Below are 16,440 nucleotides of genomic sequence, written 5' to 3'. Positions count from 1 at the left end.
AGGAGCCAATTTACACACAGCCAACTCCATAGACAGCCATGGAATAATGACCAGGTCATCTGTTTCTTGGTATTTGGGTGTTATTTTCATGTTGCTCTGGTCAGTGTTGTTTTATTGTTGAAAAGGGGTTACAGTGGAAGGGGGTAGCTTCACCAAACGGGGTTGCTTCTCAAACAAACATTCTGTAGTTTGGAGAAAATTCCAAAACTGTTCAATGATCTCAGATTCTCAAAACAGCCGCTTACCTTGGGGCAAAAACAGAGGATGCTGGAGGATTTCAGTAAGTCTGGCAGCATCTGTGGAGAGAAGACAGCTATTACTCCACCTGCCCCCCCACTTCCACCTCCAATACCACCTTTTCAAAACTACCATCAGTCGTGAAGAAGGGTCTCTGGACATGAAGCGTTAACTCTGTTTCTCTCTCCACAGATGCTGCCAGAGCTTCTGAGTTTCTCCATTATCCTGGGAGGGGATGGGGATAGTTGTATAATGACACAATAACATGGATTTATATAGCCCTTTAACTCAATACACCACCCCCAAGGTATTTCAAAGTGGTGTGCGCCAACAAAATGTGACCCCAAGTCTGGTACGGAGAGATTAGGGCAGCTGACTGAAATCTTGGTCCAAGTGTTGGACTGAGGAATGTTGGAAAGAAATGAAGTCTTGAAGGGATGCACAGAGATTTGCAGATGGAATTTCATTGTATTTATTTCACTATAAATTACAACTGGGACTGATATCACAATTTATTCCAAGAAAATCTGAGATTCATTGCCTAAAAAGATAGAAAATTTCAAAATCTAAAGACATGTTCTAGTTCCCTTCCTAAAGATTGCTGGAAATATGCTTTTATCCTTTGACTTCATTCTTGGAGAAACACTTTAAGAAGGAGGGTTACCAGGACAGTCAACAGAGAAGGGTCCTGATCAGATTCAGGCTCTTTCGATGGTGTTGAATTGCTGAATTGGCTATTTAATGACAATTTGAATCGGATAGAAGAGGGTGAGCTGCTCTTCTGGGAGGTTCTGCATTTTGGTGATAAAGACCAGTTGGAATTTTTCTGTCCTTGTTGGAGAGAATTCATTGCGGGAATATTCCGGCCCATCTCCAGGTCTAATCAACGATAGAAACCTGTCAAGAGAAAAGGCATAAACAAGATATATATATTTATAAACCCTTTCCCATGACTAATGTACTATAGAATGCTTCTCTGATGGATAATCAAAGAGTCAAATAGTAACTGAAAGTGAGAGATGAATGGTGCCACTTGAAAAGGGAAATACATAGGAGCATGTTGTATGAACCATTGGTTGAGACAGGTTAAGGAAAAAGATAAGTAGGATCTTTTGTTTTATAAGCTGAGATCCACAATAAACAGACAAAGATGGAGGATGGGAAAAATCGTGGCTATAACAGTTGCTCCTTCTTTGAGGCATTTTCAGTGCTGGAGGTGATTTCCTCGAAATCCAGGAACAGCAATTACTGTTTTATATGCTTGTTGCATTGTTATGGAACTTTGGGGGGATAAAAGTCAAAACAATGTCACTTTAAAAAGGAGGAAGACAGACAAAGGCAGTGACCAAATGAGAAGTGATTCAAATAGAACAGTAAACCTGCACAGGGTAAAAACAATGACTACAGATGCTGAAAACCAAATACTGGATTAGTGGTGCTGGAAGAGCACAGCAGTTCAGGCAGCCCTTGAAGGGCTTTTGCCTGAAACGTCGATTTCGCTGCTCGTTGGATGCTGCCTGAACTGCTGTGCTCTTCCAGCACCACTAATCCAGTAAACCTGCACAGCTGACTACCTTTGCTGTTTGGTTTCAAGTACGTCTGGACATCTGAGTTCATTGAGATAAAAATAAACAAATAGCACATACACAGCTGACCTTGGAGAAACCTGGGTGGGGAGCTCACAACAGGGGACCAGCTAAGTAGCTGGTTTTAAAGCGGAATCTCACATTTTTGTTTGTAAATTTACATTAGTGAGTAGAGTGTGGATGTTTTTGATAATATGTTTTTTATTGAGATCTGTCTCTTGATTAAACTTTTAAAAAAAACCCCAGGTACTAAGCCAGCCTGGAGCAGTGGTTTTTACAGCAGTAAGACTGTGCTATCTTCTGCGTCTGTAGATTGTTAAGGTGCAAAGACAGCCTTGAGTAGAGAGATGTGCTCTTCCTGCCAGATGTGGGAGATTAGGGACAGTTTCCATGTTACTGACGATTATGGCGACAGGAAGTGTGTCTGGTTACAAATTCTGTCAGATCACATGGATCAGTTGGAGCGGCAGTTAGAGGCAATGAGGAACTTACAGGAGCCAGGGCGTGTGGGCGATGGTAGTTGCAAGGAGGGAGATAAACTGCTGGTATAGTCAGGTAGATGGGTTACCTGCAGGAAAGGTAGGAGAGGGAGGCAGGTAGTGCAGGAGTCTTCTGTGGCAATCCCCATGTCGGGGGGTGATGGACCCTCAGGGGAATGAAGCATGAGCAGCCATGTTTCTGGTACTGGGATGGGCTCTAATGTAATGAGGGGTACGTCAGATTCCAAGCAATCCGTTGTGATAGGGGACTATCTAATCAGAGGCATAGACAGACGTTTCTGTGGCTGACAGTGGGAAATCAGAATAGTGTGTTGCCTCCCTGGTGCTCGGATCAAGGATGTCTCAGAGAAGGTGCAGAATGTTCTCAAGGGGGAGAGGGACCAGCAGGAGGTCATTGAAAAAGGAGGTCCTAGAGAGTAGTAATATCTGGATTACTCCCAGTGCTACGAGCTAGTGAGGGAAAGAATAGGAGGATAGAGCAGATGAATACATGGCTGAGGAGCTGGTGTATGGGAGAAGGATTCACATTTTTGGATCTTTGGAAGCTCTTCTGGGGTAGAAGTGACCTGTACAAGAAGAACAGATTGCACCTAAATTGGAAGGGGACTAATATATTGGCAGGGAGAGTTGCTAGAGCTGCTCGAGAGGATTTAAACGAGTAAGGTGGGGTGGGTGGGACCCAAGGAGATAGTGAGGAAAGAGATCAATCTGAGACTGGTACAGTTGAGAAAAGAAGCGATTCAAACAATCAGAACAGGCAGGGACAGAGCAGAGAATGAGTTAAATTAAATTGCATTTATTTCACTACAGGAGGCCTAACAGGGATGCAGATGAGCTCTGGCATGGTTAGGAACATGGGCTTATAAAATCATGAGGGGCATAGATACCTTCCCCCCAGCCCCAGCCTCTCCCATTTATCTCACCACCCCCTCAGCTCACAGCCTCATTCCTCATTCCTGCCCGAAATGTCAACTCTCCTGCTCCTCAGATGCTGCTGCTGGACCTTTTGTGCTTTTCCAGCACCACATACTTGACTTTTATACACTTAATGGTAAGGTCCTAGGGAGTGTTGCTGAACAAAGAGACCTTGGAGTGCAGGTTCATAGCTCCTTGAAAGTGGAGTCGCAGGTAGATAGGATAGTGAAGAAGGCGTTTGGTATGCATACTTTTATTGATCAGTGCATTGAGTAGGGAGGTCATTTTGCGGCTGGACAGGACATTGGTTAGACCACTATTGGAATACTGTGCACAGTTCTGATCTTCCTCCTATAGGAAGGATGTTGTGAAACTTGAAAGTGTTCAAAAAGATTTACAAGGATGTTGCGAGGGTTGGAGGGTTTGAGCTATATGGAGGGGCTGAATAAACTGGTACTATTTTCCCTGGAGCGTCAGAGGCTGAGGGGTTATCTTATTCTAGGTTTATAAAATAATGAGGGGCATGGATAGGGGAAATAGACAAGTCTTTTCCCTGGGGTGGGAAAGCCCAGAACTAGAGGGCATAGGTTTAGGGTGAGAAGGGAAAGATATAAAATGGACGTAAGGGCAACGTTTTCACGCAGAGGGTGGTATGCATATGAAATGAGGTGCCAGAGGATGTGGTGGAGGCTGGTACAATTACAACATTTAAGAGGCATGGACGGGTATATTCATATTCCTGGGTATATGAATAGGAAGGGTTTGGAGGGATGTGGGCCGGGTGCTGGCAAATGGGACTAGATTGGGTTGGGATATCTGGTCGGCATGGACGGGTTGGACCGAAGGGTCTGTTTCTATGTTGTACAGCTCTATGACTCTAAGCTTATGGCTAAGAAAATGAGTTGGGCCGCAAGTGTGTTGAATTTTGCACTCCATGATTTAGGGAGGATGTGAAAATGATTGAGAGGACAGAGTGGAGGAAATCAGAATAGTGTGTTGCCTCCCTGGTGCTAGGATCAAGGATGTCTCAGAGAGGGTGCAGAATGTTCTCAAGGGGGAGAGGGACCAGCAGGAGGTCATTGAAAAAGGAGGTCCTCAAAAGTAGCTTAAATTTGAAAGTTTTTTTTAAAAAAGTGCAGAGCGGACCCGGAAGCTGGTGTAGCCTAAGCTTACCCGGGGAGGTTTTTTCCTATAAGAGCGCGCAGGAAAGGAACCCGAGGCACTACAGAGGTAGTGCCTCCCACCCGCCCTCCTCCTCTAACCTAATAATAAGACCCGTTGTGGTAAGTAGGTAAGAGCTGCATTTTGATTGTTCTATTCTTTAGACCCAGTTTTTTTTTTAAAAGGTTACTTTTAGAGGGATGGCAGTGAAGACAGTGCAATGTTCCTCTTGCAACATGTTTGAGGTGAGGGATGCCATGGTCGTCCCTGCTGATTGCACTTGCAGGAAGTGCACCCATCTCCAGCTCCTCCAAGACCGTGTTAGGGAACTGGAGCTGGAGTTGGATGAACTTCGGATCATTCGGGAGGCAGAGGGATCATAGATTGGAGCTTTAGGGAAGTAGTAACTCCAAAGATTGCAGACAGATGGGTGACAATGAGGGGGACTGGGAGGAAGCAGCCAATGCAGGGACCCCCTGCGGCTGTTCCCCTCAAGAACAAGTATACCGTTTTGGATACTTGTGGGGGGGACGACTTACCAGGGGTAAGTGACGGGGCTCAGGCCTCTGGCATGGAGCCTGTCCCCGTTGCCCATGGGTCGGTGTTTGTCCAATATGTGCAGGAGGGTTTCCTGACACAATATGTAGACAGGCCAACAAGAGGTGAGGCCACACTGGATTTGGTTCTGGGTAACGAACCAGGCCAGGTGTTAGAATTGGAGGTAGGTGAGCACTTTGGGGACAGTAACCACAATTCGGTGACTTTTACTCTAGTGATGCAGAGGGATAAGTGTGCACTGCAGGGCAAGAGTTATAGCTGGGGGCAGGGAAATTATGATGCGGTGAGGCATGACTTAGGATGCGTGGCTTGGAAAAGTAGGCTTCAGGGGAAGGGCGCAATTGATATGTGGAGCTTGTTCAAGGAGCAACTATCAAATGCCCTTGATAAGTATGTACCTGTCAGGCAGGGAGGAAAAGGTCGTGTGAGGGAGCCGTGGTTTAATAAGGAATTGGCAGAGAAGAGCAGAGCAATAGTTATTGGGGACTCGATAGTTCGGGGCACAGATAGGTGGTTTTGTGGGGGCGAGAGAGACTCATGTTTGGTATGTTGCCCCCCAGGTGCAAGGGTACGTGATGTCTCTGATCGTGTTTTCCGGGTCCTTAAGGGGGAGGGGGAGCAGCCTGAAGTCGTGGTCCATATTGGCACCAATGACATAGGTAGGAGGAGGGCTGAGGTTGTTAGACAGGCTTTTAGGGAGCTAGGTTGGAAGCTCAGAGTTAGAACAAACAGAGTTGTTGTCTCTGGTTTGTTACCCGTGCCACGTGATAGAGAGTCGAGGAATAGGGAGAGAGAACAGTTAAATGCGTGGCTACAGGGATGGTGCAGGAGGGAGGGATTCCGGTATCTGGATAACTGGGGTTCTTTCTGGGGAAGGTGGGACCTCTATAAACAGGATGGTCTGCACCTGAACCTGAGGGGCACCAGTATCCTTGGGGGGAGGTTTGCTAGTGCTCTTGGGGGGGGTTTAAACTAACTCTGCAGGGGCATGGGAACCCAGACTGTAGCTTTAGGGTGCAGGACCTGGAGTGTAGGGAGGTTAGGAATATGGCATCAATCTTAAAGGAGGGTGCCTGTAAACAGAAGAGTGGCTTGAAGCATGTATATTTCAATGCAAGAAGTATACGAAATAAGGTAGGTGAACTTGCAGCGTGGGTTGGTACCTGGGACTTCGATGTTGTGGCTATTACGGAGACGTGGCTAGATCAGGGACAGGATTGGCTGTTGCAGGTTCCAGGGTTTAAATGTTTTAGTAGGGCTGGGGAGGGGGGGTAAAAGAGGGGGGGGGGTGGCGTTGCTTGTCAAAGATAGTATTACAGCGGTGGAAAGGAAGATGGATGGAGACTCGCCAGCTGAGGTAGTTTGGGCTGAGGTTAGGAATAGGAAAGGTGAGGTCACCCTGTTAGGAGTTTTTTACAGGCCTCCTAATAGCCCGAGAGACGTAGAAGAAAGGATTGCGAGGATGATTCAGGAGAAGAGTGAAAGTAATAGGGTGGTTGTTATGGGGGACTTTAACTTTCCTGACATTGACTGGGAAAGCTATAGCTTGAGTACGTTAGATGGGTAGGTGTTTGTCCAATGTGTGCAGGAGGGTTTCCTGACACAATATGTAGACAGGCCAACAAGAGGTGAGGCCATACTGGGTTTGGTTCTGGGTAACGAACCAGGCCAGGTGTTAGAATTGGAGGTAGGTGAGCACTTTGGGGACAGTGACCACAACTCGGTGACTTTTACTCTAGTGATGCAGAGGGATAAGTGTGCACTGCAGGGCAAGAGTTATAGCTGGGGGCAGGGAAATTATGATGCAGTGAGGCACGACTTAGGATGCGTGGCTTGGAAAAGTAGGCTTCAAGGGAAGGGCGCAATTGATATGTGGAGCTTGTTCAAGGAGCAACTATCAAATGCCCTTGATAAGTATGTACCTGTCAGGCAGGGAGGAAAAAGTCGTGTGAGGGAGCCGTGGTTTCATAAGGAATTGGAATCCCTTGTGAAAGGGAAGAGGGCGGCCTATGTAAAGATGAGGCGTGAAGGTTCAATTGGGGTGATTGAGAGTTATAAGGTAGCCCGGAAGGATCTGAAGAGAGAGCTAAGAGCAGCAAGGAGGGGACATGAAAAATCCTTGGTTGGTAGGATTAGGGAAAACCCAAAGGCTTTCTATAGGTATGTCAGGAATAAAAGGATGACTAGGGTAGGAATAGGTCCAGTCAAGGACAGTAGTGGGAAGTTGTGTGTGGAGGCTGAAGAGATTGGGGAGACACTGAATGAATACTTTTCGTTAGATTTCACTCAGGAACAGGACACTGTTGCCGATGTGAATACTGAGTCACAAATAATTAGAATGGATGGCTTTGAGATATGTAGGGAAGAGGTGTTGGAAATTCTGGAAAGGGTGAAAATAGATAAGTCCCCTGGGCCTGATGGCATTTATCCTAGGATTCTCTGGGAAGCAAGGGAGGAGATTGCAGAGCCATTGGCCTTGATTTTTATGTCCTTGTTGTCTGCAGGAATAGTGCCAGAAGACTGGAGGATAGCAAATGTGGTTCCCTTATTCAAGAAGGGGAGTAGGGGTAACCCTAGTAACTATAGGCCGGTGAGTCTCACTTCTGTTGTGGGCAAAGTCTTAGAGAGAATTGTAAGGGATAGGATTTATTAACATCTGGATAGGAATAATGTGATCAAGGAGAGTCAGCATGGTTTTGTGGAGGGCAGGTCGTGCCTCACAAACCTTATTGAATTCTTTGAGAAGGTGACTAAGGAGGTAGATGAGGGAAAAGCGGTAGATGTGGTGTATATGGATTTTAGCAAGGCGTTTGATAAGGTTCCCCATGGTAGGCTACTGCAAGAAATACGGAGGTATGACATTGAGGGTGAGTTGGAGGTAGTGTGGATGAGCAGAGGGATCTTGGTGTCCATGTACACAGATCTCTGAAAGTTGCCACCCAGGTAAATAGTGCGGTGAAGAAGGCATATGGCGTACTGGCTTTTATTGGTAGAGGAATTGAGTTCTGGAGTCCTGAGGTCATGTTGCAGTTGTATAAGCCTCTGGTGCGGCCGCATCTGGAGTATTGTGTACAGTTTTGGTCACCATACTATAGGAAGGATGTGGAGGCACTGGAACGGGTGCAGAGGAGGTTTACAAGGATGTTGCCTGGTATGGTAGGAAGATCGTATGAGGAAAGGCTGAGGCACTTGGGGCTGTTTTCATTGGAGAAAAGAAGGTTTAGAGGTGACTTGATAGAGGTGTACAAGATGATTAGGGGTTTAGATAGGGTTGACCGTGAGAACCTTTTTCCGCGTATGGAGTCAGCTATTACGAGGGGACATAGCTTTAAATTAAGGGGTGGTAGGTATAGGACTGATGTTAGGGGTAGGTTCTTTACTCAGCGAGTTGTGAGTTCATGGAATGCCCTGCCAGTCGCAGTGGTGGACTCTCCCTCTTTATGGGCATTTAAATGGGCATTGGACAAGCATATGGAGGTTATTGGGCTCGTGTAGGTTAGGTAGGCTTCGGTTGGCGCAACATCGAGGGCCAAAGGGCCTGTACTGCGCTGTATTTTTCTATGTTCTATGTTCTAACATGGCAAATGGGCTTGTAACACTGACTGAAATTGACAGATACAATGCTGTGGGTATCACAAAGACATGGCTGCAAGAGGATTAGGGCTGGGAATGATATATTGAAGGATACATGTCCTATTGCAAGGACAGGCAGGTGGGCAGACTCAGGGAGGAGCCTTGTTAGTAAGAAATGAAATTAAATTAATAGCGAAAAGTGATATAGTGTTCAAAGAAGCTGAATCAGAGTGGGTAGAGTTGATACAGGTCCCAAGCAGCAATCTGGATGTAGGCCAGAAAAGAACTCAGGACATAAAACAGCATGTTAGAAAGACAATGTTCCAGTAATCATAGGGAAACGTCAATATGCTGGTGGAGTGGGGAAATCAGTTTGGTGGTGGATCTTAAGAAAAGGAATTTGTGCATTGTCAACAAAATGTGTTTTTTTGGAACACCTTGTGGTAGAGCCCATTGGAGCAGACAATTCTGGATTTATTGATTTATTAAAGAGGCAGATTTGATTAGTGAATTGAAGGTGAAAGAACCCCTAGGGGGCAGTGACCATGATATCACAGAGAGTCATAGAGATGTACAGCACGGAAACAGACCCTTTGGTCCAACTTGTCCATGCCGACCAGATATCCCAACCCAACCCAACCTAGTCCCACGTGCCAACACCCAGCCCATATCCCTCCAAACCCTTCCTATTCATATACCCATCCAAATGCCTCTTAAATGTTGCAATTGTACCAGCCTCCACCACTTCCTCTGGCAGCTCATTCCATACACATACCACCCTCTGCGTGAAAATGTTGCCCCTTAGGTCTCTTTTATATCTTTCCCCTCTCACCCTAAACCTATGCCCTCTAGTTCTGGACTCGCCCATCCCCGGGAAAATATCTTATGTATTTATTGATTTTGTAAACCTCAGCCCTCACCCCTCAGCCTCTGACACTCCAGGGAAAACAGCCCCAGTCTATTCAGCCTCTCCCTGTAGCTCAAATCCTCCAAACCTAGCAACATCCTTGTAAGTCTTTTCTGAACCCTTTCAACTTTCACAACATCTTTCCGATAGGAAGGAGACCAGAATTGCACGCAACATTCCAATAGTGGCCTAACCAATGTCCTGTACAGCTGCAACATGACCTCCCAACTCCTGTACTCAATACTCTGACCAATAAAGGAAAGCATACCAAATGCCTTCTTCACTATCCTATCAACCTGTGACTCCACTTTCAAGAAGATATGAACCTGCACTCCAAGGTCTCTTTGTTCAGCAACACTCCCTGGGACCTTACCATTAAGTGTATAAATCCTGCTAAGATTTGCTTTCCAAAAATGCATTTATTTAAATTAAACCGCATCCCAACCCAATCTAGTCCCACCTGCCAGCACCCGGCCCATATCCCTCCAAACCCTTCCTGTTCATATACCCATCCAAATGCCTTTTAAATGATGCAATTGTACCAGCCTCCACCATGATGATCAAATTACCCCCCACAGTGTGAGAGGGAGAAGCTGGAATCAGATGCATTACAGTTGAGTAAAAGTAACCAAAATACATGAGGGATGAGCTGGTCAGGGTTGATTGGAAGGCGAGTCTAGCAGGAGGGAGATGGTGGAGCAACAATGGCAGGAGTTTGGGGGGCAATTTGGGAGGGACAGCAGAAATTCATCCCAAGGTAGAAGACACATACAAAGGGAAGGCTGAGGTCACTGTGGCTAACAGGGAAAGTCAGAGGGAGAAACATGTAAGAGAGAAAGCGTACAATGTGATGAAGATTAGAGTGAAACCAGAGAATTAGGAAACTTTAAAAACCCACAGAAGTTAAACTGAAAAAAGCAATGAATGGGTGTAGGAAACTGACCTGGTGCTAAAACACCTGAGGAGGCTTCCCCAGACAGAGAACCGGCCTGTCTCTGTGGACTCAGAGCGGGGAGGAATGTAGTCATTGTAACAAGGTCAGCCAGCTGGACCTCATAGAATATGAGTTCCCTGATTAGGGCTGTTACCCTGGTCAAATGGTGGGAAAGAGAGTGGGTTTACTGACCGACCTTCTGGTACACGGCATGAATGATAGAACCATGCAAAGTAACGACTCGCTGAAGCCCACTGGACTTCAAGCAGGCTCTACAACTGGCTTTATCATTGGCAAATACCAGCTAAAGTAGAAACAGAAATCAGGAGGCTGGGAAGTGAAGCAATCATCAAACCAGTCCAGTTTGCAGAATGGGCAGCACTGATCATACCGACTGTGAAGCCCAATGGGTCAGTTCACCTTTGTGAGGATTTTAAATAAACAGCAAATTGTTTTTTGCAGCTGGATAAATACCCAAGGTGGGAGGGGTCTGCCTTTCTCAGAACTGGACATGAACCACACTTACTTCCAATTGTGGTTAGATGAGGATTCCTAGAGTATGTCACAATTAATACCCAGGGGGGTTGTACCAATATATTGGGGTGCTGTCAGCCTGTGCCATTTTTCAGTGGACAATAGAGAACATTTAGCAAGGTCTACCCCAGGTCACCATTTATCTAGGTGACACCCTGGGAAGAGGGAAAACCGATAAGAAACACTGAGATAACTAGGATCGGCATTTAGATGACTAGGATCGGCATACTTCCAAGGCAGAGGCGTATGCCCTAGAAGGGAACAATGTATGTTTCAGGGCACTCAGTGACCTGCCTGGGCCATAGAGTCGACAAGACCAGGTTATACCCGTTGGAGGATAAAGTGAGGGCAATCAAAGTTGCACTGAACCATTCCCTACCTCCAACCCCCCCTTTCCCCCCCTCCCCTCCCCAACACCCCCCCACCCCACCTCCGCCCCCCACCCCTCCCCGTCTGCTTAGGAGCTGAGGTCATTCCTTGGTCTGGTAAATTATTATGGAAAGCTTCTGCATAATCTGGTGCCCATCCTGGCACCTTCGTATCAACTGCTAAAGGATCAGCCTTGGAAATGGTCTCATAGACAACTCCAAGCTTTCAATGAAGTAAATAAACAGCTCTTATCCCCTGTGGTGTTGGTACACTGTGATCCCAAGAAAGGTCTGCTGCTGATGGGCGATTCCTGCCATTCAGCATCAGAGTAGTATGAGTTCATAGATGGCCCAATGGAGAGGAACACCCAATAGCATATGCATCCAGGACTTTGGCTCATGCAGAGGGTCAATGCAGAGCCCAGAGAGAAAGCGAGGGACTGGTTGCCATATTTGGAGTCAGCAAGTTCCACCAATGTCTTTCTGGCTGAAAATTTGGAATAATCATGGAACAAACCCATATTTGGTCTGCTTAAGGAGGACAAGGCAGTGCCACCCATTGCTCAGGCTGCATTTAGCGGTGGGCTCTATTACTAAATGCTTATAATTACAAGTGAGAACATGGTCCAGGAGGCCAAGTAACAATTGCAGGCGCATTGAGAAACGGCCCATGAGCAGGTGCACCAATGGAAGTCTCTGTAATGATATTACATTTTCTGAAAATGCTCTCAATCACACCTAACAATATCAGACTTAAGCCATAAAAAGATCCAGTCATTTCCAAATTGAAACCATTGGTATTAATGGGAGAAACCAAAGGGCCATATTGGAATTCAAACATCTGTGGACCCAGAGACCAGCTCACAGCAGAGGACAGGATATTGTTAGAGGGAGTGAAAAGAATTGTCCCAAGCGAAGGTCACCATCAGGTACTGGCTGAACTCCACCAGATCTATCCTGGGGTCTCCATAATGAAGATGTTGTTGAGAGGTTATGTCTGGTGGCCTCACTTGGACATGGACATGGCCATGTCAGTGGGGCAGTGCCTACAGTGCAAACAAGGACAAATATTACCTCCATTAGTTCCCCCACATTCGTGGCAATGGCTGGGTAAACCCTGGACTCAGTTGCATGTTGACTAAGCCAGTCCTTTCATGGGTTCAATGTTCCTGGTTATGGTAGATGTCCACTCAGTGGCTGGACATGTGTAGAGGGTATGAGGACAGCAGATGCTGGACAGTTAGAGTTGCTAAAGCATGGGGCTGGAAAAAGCATGTTTCGGGCAAAACCCTTCATCAGTGTCCTGAAAAAGTGTCAAACCCAAAACATGGAGCTCCTGCTTTTCAGGTGCTGCCTGACCTGCTATGCTTTCTCCAGCACTCCACATTCATCAAACTCTGGATGTGTATAGAGACCATTCATCAAACACTGGGATGAACGGGATGGGGTTTCACAATAAGTGACAGTGGTAACACAGTTAGCTTGCTTTTTATTCCAGATTTTTATGGCATTCCAATTTTATATTACGCTGTAGTGAGGGGTGGGGCTGCGGGAGGTGGGGGGGTGGTGGGGGAGGGAATAGAGACAGTGAGAGAAGAGATAGAGAGACAGACAGAGAGAGTGATGCTCATTATCCTGACCTGTCCTTTTGGAGTAATTCCTTATTCAGTAGCTTCTCCATCAGGCCTGCTTCGATCTGATTAAATATCCTGCTCACTGCTTCAAACATATTCACCTCCATCATGTCGATCACAAGCATCTTCCCGTACCTTGATGCAAGTAAATCATTAGTCACAGTTCCTTCACACTCCTTCCATCTTTTTGTTCTCCATCTCCCTGCCCTCCATCTCCCTGCCCTCCATCTCCCTGCCCTCCATCTCCCTGCCCTCCATCTCCCTGCCCTCCATCTCCCTACCCTCCATCTCCCAACACTCCATCTCCCTGCCCTCCATCTCCCTGCCCTCCATCTCCCTACCCTCCATCTCCCTGCCCTCCATCTCCCTGCCCTCCATCTCCCTACCCTCCATCTCCCAACACTCCATCTCCCTGCCCTCCATCTCCCTACCCTCCATCTCCCTACACTCCATCTCCCTGCCCTCCATCTCCCTACCCTCCATCTCCCTACACTCCATCTCCCTGCCCTCCATCTCCCTACACTCCATCTCCCTACACTCCATCTCCCTAGCCTCCATCTCCCTACACTCCATCTCCCTGCCCTCCATCTCCCTGCCCTCCATCTCCCTGCCCTCCATCTCCCTACCCTCCATCTCCCTGCCCTCCATCTCCCTGCCCTCCATCTCCCTACCCTCCATCTCCCTACACTCCATCTCCCTACCCTCCATCTCCCTGCCCTCCATCTCCCTGCCCTCCATCTCCCTACCCTCCATCTCCCTACACTCCATCTCCCTGCCCTCCATCTCCCTGCCCTCCATCTCCCTGCCCTCCATCTCCCTGCCCACTGTCTCCCTGCCCTCCATCTCCCTGCCCACTGTCTCCCTACCCTCCATCTCCCTGCCCTCCAACTCCCTGCCCTCCATCTCCCTGCCCTCCATCTCCCTACCCTCCATCTCCCTGCCCACTGTCTACCTACCCTCCATCTCCCTGCCCTCCATCTCCCTACCCTCCATCTCCCTGCCCTCCAACTCCCTGCCCTCCATCTCCCTGCCCTCCATCTCCCTGCCCTCCATCTCCCTGCCCACTGTCTCCCTGCCCAGTCTCCCTGCCCTCCATCTCCCAACCCTCCATCTCCCTACCCTCCATCTCCCTGCCCTCCATCTCCCTGCCCTCCATCTCCCTACCCTCCATTTCCCTGCCCTCCATCTCCCTGCCCTCCATCTCCCTGCCCTCCATCTCCCTACCCTCCATCTCCCTGCCCTCCATCTTCCTACCCTCCATCTCCCTGCCCTCCATCTCCCTGCCCTCCAACTCCCTACCCTCCATCTCCCTGCCCTCCATCTCCCTGCCCTCCATCTCCCTGCCCACTGTCTCCCTGCCCTCCATCTCCCTGCCCACTCTCTCCCTGCCCTCCGTCTCCCTGCCCTCCATCTCCCTGCCCTCCATCTCCCTACCCTCCATCTCCCTGCCCACTGTCTCCCTGCCCTCCATCTCCCTGCCCACTGTCTCCCTGCCCTCCATCTCCCTACCCTCCATCTCCCTGCCCACTGTCTCCCTGCCCTCCATCTCCCTGCCCACTGTCTCCCTACCCTCCATCTCCCTGCCCTCCATCTCCCTACCCTCCATCTCCCTGCCCACTGTCTCCCTGCCCTCCATCTCACTGCCCACTGTCTCCCTGCCCTCCATCTCCCTACCCTCCATCTCCCTGCCCACTGTCTCCCTACCCTCCATCTCCCTGCCCACTGTCTCCCTGCCCTCCATCTCCCTACCCTCCATCTCCCTACCCTCCATCTCCCTGCCCTCCATCTCCCTGCCCTCCATCTCCCTGCCCTCCATCTCCCTACCCTCCATCTCCCTGCCCTCCATCTCCCTGCCCTCCATCTCCCTGCCCTCCATCTCCCTACCCTCCATCTCCCTGCCCTCCATCTCCCTAACCTCCATCTCCCTGCCCTCCATCTCCCTACCCTCCATCTCCCTGCCCTCCATCTCCCTACCCTCCATCTCCCTGCCCTCCATCTCCCTGCCCTCCATCTCCCTGCCCACTGTCTCCCTGCCCTCCATCTCCCTGCCCACTGTCTCCCGGCCCTCCAACTCCCTGCCCTCCATCTCCCTACCCTCCATCTCCCTGCCCACTGTCTCCCTGCCCTCCATCTCCCTGCCCACTGTCTCCCTGCCCTCCATCTCCCTACCCTCCATCTCCCTGCCCACTGTCTCCCTGCCCTCCATCTCCCTGCCCACTGTCTCCCTACCCTCCATCTCCCTGCCCACTGTCTCCCTACCCTCCATCTCCCTGCCCTCCATCTCCCTGCCCTCCATCTCCCTGCCCTCCATCTCCCTGCCCTCCATCTCCCTACCCTCCATCTCCCTGCCCTCCATCTCCCTGCCCTCCATCTCCCTGCCCTGCGTCTCCCTGCCCTCCATCTCCCTGCCCTCCATCTCCCTACCCTCCATCTCCCTGCCCACTGTCTCCCTACCCTCCATCTCCCTGCCCTCCATCTCCCTGCCCTCCATCTCCCTGCCCACTGTCTCCCTGCCCTCCATCTCCCTGCCCACTGTCTCCCTGCCCTCCATCTCCCTGCCCTCCATCTCCCTGCCCTCCATCTCCCTGCCCACTGTCTCCCTGCCCTCCATCTCCCTGCCCTCCATCTCCCTGCCCTCCATCTCCCTACCCTCCATCTCCCTGCCCTCCATCTCCCTGCCCTCCATCTCCCTGCCCTCCATCTCCCTGCCCACTGTCTCCCTGCCCTCCTTCTCCCTACCCTCCATCTCCCTGCCCTCCATCTCCCTGCCCTCCATCTCCCTGCCCACCATCTCCCTGCCCACTGTCTCCCTGCCCTCCATCTCCCTACCCTCCATCTCCCTGCCCTCCATCTCCCTGCCCTCCATCTCCCTGCCCTCCATCTCCCTACCCTCCATCTCCCTGCCCTCCATCTCCCTGCCCTCCATCTCCCTACCCTCCATCTCCCTGCCCACTGTCTCCCTGCCCTCCATCTCCCTGCCCACCATCTCCCTGCCCACTGTCTCCCTGCCCTCCATCTCCCTACCCTCCATCTCCCTGCCCTCCATCTCCCTGCCCTCCATCTCCCTGCCCTCCATCTCCCTGCCCTCCATCTCCCTGCCCTCCATCTCCCTGCCCTCCATCTCCCTACCCTCCATCTCCCTGCCCTCCATCTCCCTACCCTCCATCTCCCTGCCCTCCATCTCCCTGCCCACCACCTCCCTGCCCTCCATCTCCCTGCCCACCACCTCCCTGCCCTCCATCTCCCTGCCCTCCATCTCCCTGCCCTCCATCTCCCTGCCCACCGTCTCCCTGCCCTCCATCTCCCTGCCCACTGTCTCCCTGCCCTCCATCTGCCTGCCCTCCATCTCCCTGCCCTCCATCTCCCTACCCTCCATCTCCCTACCCTCCATCTCCCTACCCTCCATCTCCCTGCCCTCCATCTCCCTGCCCTCCATCTCCCTGCCCACCGTCTCCCTACCCTCCATCTCCCTGCCCTCCATCTCCCTACCCTCCATCTCCCTGCCCTCCATCTCCCTGCCCTCCATCTCCCTA

General features: G+C 50.0%; 1 protein-coding gene across 10 annotated transcripts in view; it reads right to left on the bottom strand.

The window, feature by feature from the left end:
• Positions 1-685: 685 nt before the first annotated feature.
• LOC140480929 (IQ motif and ankyrin repeat domain-containing protein 1-like) overlaps positions 686-16,440 on the bottom strand; it is a 343,897-nt gene continuing 328,142 nt past the window's right edge. For all 10 annotated transcript variants that reach the window (XM_072576526.1, XM_072576521.1, XM_072576525.1 and 7 more), the window contains 2 exons: positions 12,914-13,042; positions 686-1,134 (listed from right to left, as the gene is read on the bottom strand). In XM_072576526.1, the coding sequence (XP_072432627.1) occupies positions 972-1,134; positions 12,914-13,042 (292 nt within the window). In that variant the 3' untranslated portion in view covers positions 686-971. The remainder of the gene's footprint in view (positions 1,135-12,913; positions 13,043-16,440) is intronic.

This window comes from Chiloscyllium punctatum, chromosome 8 (genome assembly GCF_047496795.1).
Source record: "Chiloscyllium punctatum isolate Juve2018m chromosome 8, sChiPun1.3, whole genome shotgun sequence".
NCBI classification, from domain to species: Eukaryota; Metazoa; Chordata; class Chondrichthyes; order Orectolobiformes; family Hemiscylliidae; genus Chiloscyllium; species Chiloscyllium punctatum.
This window is presented reverse-complemented; position numbering and strand designations above follow the sequence as displayed.